The sequence below is a fragment of the Carcharhinus amblyrhynchos genome, chromosome 34 (genome assembly GCF_965287045.1).
Source record: "Carcharhinus amblyrhynchos chromosome 34, sCarAmb.v2.hapA, whole genome shotgun sequence".
Taxonomy (NCBI): domain Eukaryota; kingdom Metazoa; phylum Chordata; class Chondrichthyes; order Carcharhiniformes; family Carcharhinidae; genus Carcharhinus; species Carcharhinus amblyrhynchos.
Window position 1 is genome coordinate 15,228,416 of NC_137357.1, and position 6,000 is coordinate 15,234,415.

Here is a 6,000-nt window from a genome sequence, read left to right on the forward strand (position 1 = left end):
TACGCATTCACAGATTTCATTGGAAACATACAAGGTATTTAGTAATGTGAGAAACTGTACAGGAGTGGGCACGGTGGCGCATTGGTTAGCACTGCTGCCTCACAGGACCAGGGACCCGGGTTCAATTCTGGCCTTGGGTCACTGTCTGTGTGGAGTTTGCACAATCTCCCCGTGTCTGCGTGGGTTTCCTCCGGGTGCTCCAGTTTCTCCCACAGTCCAGAGATGTCCAGGTTAGGTAGATTGGCCATGCTAAATTGCCCCTTAGTGTCAGGGGGGTTAACAGGGTAAAAAACATGGGGTTATGGGGATAAGGCCTGGGTGGGATTGTTGTCAGTGCAGGCTTGATGGGCCAAATGGCCTCCTTCTGCACCGAAAGATTCTAAGATTACATGATTCTACAGAAGCTAGCAACCCCACAGTTGACACTTTGCCTTCTGCCTGAGAGAGGACTCCACTCACTGGTGTGATGACGCACCCTCCATCCCACTTGGTCCCTCCAGCCAGGTGACCCTGACTCTGCTGTGTTGCCCTGAAAGGAATAATTACCACAAATTACCACACTCCAACAGGAAGTAAACATGTCCTCATCTCCATGTGAAATGGAAATCCCCGTATTTTGAAACTTGTGCCTGCTATTTTTAGTCTGTCCCACCAGGGGAAACATCAGTTCAACATCCTCTCAACCTCTTCCCTTTTTGTTTGTTTCACTGACTCTCTCAAACCTAGTGAGAAATTGGGCAGAGAACATAAGAACATAAGAAATAGGAGCAGGAGTAGGCCATCTAGCCCTTCGAGCCTGCCCCGCCATTCAATAAGATCATGGCTGATCTGTCTTGGCTCAGTTCCACATTCCCGCCGTCTCCCCATAACCCTTAATCCCCTCTCTTATCAAAAACCCATCAACCCGCGTCTTAAAAATATTTAGCGAGGCAGCCTCCACCACTTCAACGGGCAGAGAATTCCAGAGATTCACCACCCTTTGAGTGAAGAAGTTCCTTCTCAACTCCGTTCTAAACCGCCCCCCCTCTATCTTGAGGCTGTGCCCCCTAGTCCTAATCAGACAAGTCAACCCATATAGTGTCAATAAATCTCAGCACAGGCTGGTGAAAGAGGCCATTTTTGTGTGAAGCCTCGGAGGAGAAGAGAGAGAAGTGGCAACGTTTTACAAAGCAGGTTTTAGGGAGAAGGATAGAATGACTGTGCGACTGTCCAAGTCCACTTAGAGAGGACAACTTTGACAATAAGACATTGAAACATCTGGCCCCTGAGCAGTCCTTCTCATGTTTCTCCTCCACCCGAACAGTAATCCTCAACATCCGAACCCACGAAAACAGCTCTGAACAACAGGGATCTGGTTCCTGTCTGAGATGTATCATTGTGCCTGCGACTGAGCAAATCCGCTTCATCAAAGCATGTCGCCTCTTTGAAAGAACTACCCAATACTCCCTCCCGCACTCCCTGGACCCAGTAAACCTTCCCTGATCTGCCTCCACTGCCCCCTCAGATTGAACATTCCAGATCAACACCTGGTTACCAACGTAATGTGTTCAAGAGGTGGCTAGATGCAGCACTTGGGAATGTGATCAAAGATGGGGAGAAAGCAGGATTAGGCTGTTGAGTTGGATGGTCAGCCATGATCGTGATGAACGGAGGAGGAGGCTCGAAGGGCCAAATGGCCTCTTCCTGCCCCTATCTTCTATGTTACCAGAAATCCATAGAACTCAAGTCCCTGATCTCACTGAGAGTTCAATGATAGATGCTAAGATCGGGACGATCCCAGAGGAAGTGAATTTAGGATGAAAGGGAAGTCAGTCAAAGCGCCAAAACACCACTGTGGAACTGGGAGGAGGCCATTCAGCCCCTCAAACCCCTGTTCAGCCGTTCAGTCAAAGATCTCAATCTTACTTCCAACTCTTGCCTTTGTTTCCATCTCCTTCATCCTTGCCTTAAGGTACCAATTGATCTCAGAATTCAAGAGATTAAGTGGGTAAAACTGGACTTTTTTTTGTGGAGAGAGGAACGAGGGTTTGTTTCCTGGCTCATTCCGGAATGGTCTAGCTCTCTTTTCCAGATGCTCTCCCCTCTCTACCCAAGACTCACTTCACCATCTCTCTTTATCCCCACGATCAATTCATTTATAAACTCTTCCAACCTCTTCAATCCAATACTGGTCAACCTTCTTTTCCCCAATATTCCACACAAGTATCCTCGGGACAGCGAGGTGGAGAATTGAAATTCAGTCGAAGGAATCTGAAATTGGAATCCAGGGTGAGATCTTATGGCCTCTCTCGTCCCAAAACTGCAAAATCCCACCCGAGGCCAACTGACACTTCCGTTGCCCGCCCTTCGCCCGCTCCGATTACTTGGTGGGCGGAGCAGTAAAATTCCAGTCCTAGCCTCAGTAACGATGACCACAAAACCATTGTCGATTGTCGGAAAAACCCATCTGGCTCACTAATGTCCTTTGGGAAAAGATATCTGCCGCCCTTATACGGTCAAAGAACAGCTTCTTCCCTGCTGCCGTCAGACTTTTGAATGGACTTGCCTCGCATTAAGTAGATCTTTCTCTACACCCTAGCTATGACTGTAACACTACACTCTGCACTCTCTCCTTTCCTTCTCTATGAACGGTATGCTTTGTCTGTGTAGCGCGCAAGAAACAATAGTTTGCACTGTATGTTAATGCAGGTGACAATAATAAATCAAATCAAATCGAAGTCTGGCCGACATGTGAGTGGAGAGCCACAGCAACGTGGTTGACTCTGGAATGCTGAGTGAGTAACTCAGTGGTTAAGGAAGGTGTCTTTTCCACCATTTTCTCAAGGAGCAATAAGGGATAAGCAATAAGCACCAGCTGAGTTCAGCAGCAGCCACGTTCCATGTTTGGATAACATAAGAACATAACTCATGTCCATCGGATTTTACTGACTCACCTCTTGATGTTTTCTCTCTCTGGCAGTTGTTGCTGGAAACGGAGGAACTGTGACCTGTGCCGAAGGATATTTGCCAAACCCGATGCCAACCTGCTGAAGAGTGGACCGCCCAGCACTCAGGGAGACACAGGCAAGTGTTACGGCTCAGGTCAGAAACTCCAGCCTGTTGTATGAAACCTGCCTGGATCAAAAGTTTTACCTCTTGAACTTGGCTCGAATGGGCAAGAGATGTTTCATTTCAGGTCTGATTCAAGTAACCCACGAGGGAGCTTTCATCAAACAAAGTTTATTGAAGAATATAGTTAACATGTATAGTAAGAAAGTTAGCAACAATTTTTTATCAATTACAAACAAGAAACAAAACCATCACCATAATATATAACCCTTAATGAATATCCCTAATGTGTTCCAAATAAAACCAAAAGCCATAGACAAAACCCTTGAAGCAGATTTATCACTGCACAGGCTAAAGCTCACATGATGCTGGAACCCAATTCCATGGGCTGAATGTTGATTTTGAATGATCTTGAAAATTCAGAGCAGCTTGTCGTCATCAGCTCTCCAAAAACACCAAAACATGGATTCCTTACTGCAGCATGGCAAACAAAATGTGTTTTCAGCTCACTGGTAAAACTTTCAAAAATAAAAACAGAGGAAGAGGCTTATTTCAGATATACTTCCAATGCTGCAGCCAAAACAACTCTTGTCACCTGAGCGACACAAAGTTTCTTGCTCCCCCCACCTCTTACTGTGCCCACCCCAGTCCAATGCCGGCATCTTCTCGCCTTTGAAGGAAGAGCGGTGGTTTTCTCCCTCACTCATCACATGGTCAGTTCATGGTCTCCTTCCTGTTTGCGAGATCTTGCCATGCGCAAATCGGCAGCGGCATTTCCTGCAGAACAACCAGGACTGCGTGTCCAGGAGTGAGGCATTGGCCGTAACGTGCTTTGGAACATCCTGAATTCTCTGCCCGTTGAAGTGTTGGAGGCTCTGTCGCTAAATATATTTAAGACGCGGGTAGATAGGTTTTTGGTAGGCAAGAGGATTAAGGGTTATGGGGAGAAAGCGGGAAAGTGGAACTGATCCACTTCAGATCAGCCATGATCTAATTGAATGGCGGGGCAGTCTCAAGGGGCTAGATGGCCTACTCCTGCTCCAATTTCTTATATTCTTATTATGTTCTTATCCTGGGGGTCCTGAGAAGGCGGACAGGTCTTTCTTTGGTCATGTTCTGAGCCTGCAGTGATTGAACTTGCCTTTCCGGTGGCAATGTCTGTTTTAATAACTCTTGGCTTTCCGTCCCAAACAGGGGTGTGAGGCAACGAAACACCGGCACCGCCACGTCTGACCTCCATCCATCCACCCATCTGTCCTCCTGCACTGCCACAGCACTGTAATAGGCAGTGGAATCTCCCCCCACTCCGACCCCCGGACATTTCTGTTTTACCCGAGAGGACCTCACCTCTGGGCACAAGAATCACACCTGTTGAGGAGCACAAAGGAAAGCATTTTGTACAACGTGGGACTTCTATTTCTGATGTTTTTTTTGTTTCTTTATTGTTGATTTAATTTATAGAAATGTTAAAAGCAGTGAAGCAAGCCATTTGCTCATTCAGAATTGCAGAATGTAATTTAAAACCATACCTGTGGGATTGTTTCATTATTTAACAACCAGAAAAATAACTCAAATTATATGTGAAACTATTTAAATTTCTGAGACATAAAATAAAAAGTTTTTTTTAATATGTGTGTGTGTGTCTGTCACATGGTGTTATAGAGTTATCGCGTCGTACAGGTTTACAGTATGGAAACAGGTCATTCGGCCCAACTTGTCCATGTTTTTAAATCCAATTGCCCACATTTGGCCCATATCCCATGCTACTCTGCACAGACAGTGACCCGAGCTGTGAACTGAACCCAGGTCCCTGGCACTGTGAGGCAGCAGTGCTGAACCACCATGCCACCGCGAGGAAGAGTGGGATCTTGCTATGCATAAATGAGCTGCTATGCACGATGGCAGTGACTACACTTCAGAAGCCCTGCCTTTTCCCTGAAGCAGACGGGGGTGTTCGCAATCCGGGAGGCTCAGTCTCCTCACAACCTGACTGGACGATAAGCCCTCGCTGCCATTGGCTGCTCACATCCGCATCACTTCCTGTCCTGGATTGTCAGTCACAGGAAGTTGCAGGAGTGTCCCAGGAAAGGATGTCACTCTCTCATTTGGTGAAGGGAGGTGAGAGGGATTTTCCATTTCCAGAATGCAAAACATCCCAACCGTAGTTAGACTGTTTGATGCAGAGTCACCCCGGTCAGGTGATTGAAAAACTGGCCAACAACTTCGCTTTGGTAGGATTTTAGGAAATAGGTGTAAGGGGTCGTCCATTAGGCCTATCGAGCCTGTTCAGTCGCATCATTTCTGTTCTGACTGAGGCCTCAACTCCACTTTCATGTCTGCCAACCCCTTGACCCTTGAGTACTTTGTCCATCAGGAACATATCCAGCTCAATCTGGAATATATTCACTGACCCACATCCCCCACTGCTGTCTGCGGGAGGGCAGAATTCCACCGACTCACGATTCTCCGAGAGAGGAAATTCCTCCTCATCTCCGTCCGAAGTGGACGACCCAGATTTTGAAGCTTTGCCCTCTCTACTTTTTGATTCCCTCATGAGATTTGATTTGGTTTGATTTATTATTGTTACATGTATTAACAAACAGTGAAAAATATTGTTTCTTGCGCGCTACACAGACAAAGCATACCGTTCACAGAGAAAGAAAGGAGAGGGTGTAGAATACAGTCACAGCTAGGGTGCAGAGAAAGATCAGCTTAATGCGAGGTAGGCCCATTCAAAAGTCTGACAGCAGCAGGGAAGAAGCTGTTCTTCAGTGGGTTGGTACGTGACCTCAGACTTTTGTATCTTTTTCCCGACGGAAGAAGGTGGAAGAGAGAATGTCCGGGGTGCGTGGGGTCCTTAATTATGCTGGCTGTTTTTCTGAGTCGGCGGGAAGTATAAGTAGTGTCAATGGATGGGAGGCTGATTTGTGTGATGGATTGGGCTACATTCAC

General features: G+C 46.8%; 1 protein-coding gene across 2 annotated transcripts in view; it reads left to right on the forward strand.

Annotated features, from left to right (window-relative positions):
- Nucleotides 1-4,676, forward strand: part of tgfa (transforming growth factor, alpha) — a 42,557-nt gene extending 37,881 nt beyond the window's left edge. For both annotated transcript variants that reach the window (XM_080217015.1, XM_080217014.1), the window contains 2 exons: nt 2,960-3,063; nt 4,243-4,676. In XM_080217015.1, the coding sequence (XP_080073141.1) occupies nt 2,960-3,063; nt 4,243-4,250 (112 nt within the window). In that variant the 3' untranslated portion in view covers nt 4,251-4,676. The remainder of the gene's footprint in view (nt 1-2,959; nt 3,064-4,242) is intronic.
- The last annotated feature ends 1,324 nt before the right edge of the window (nt 4,677-6,000 follow it).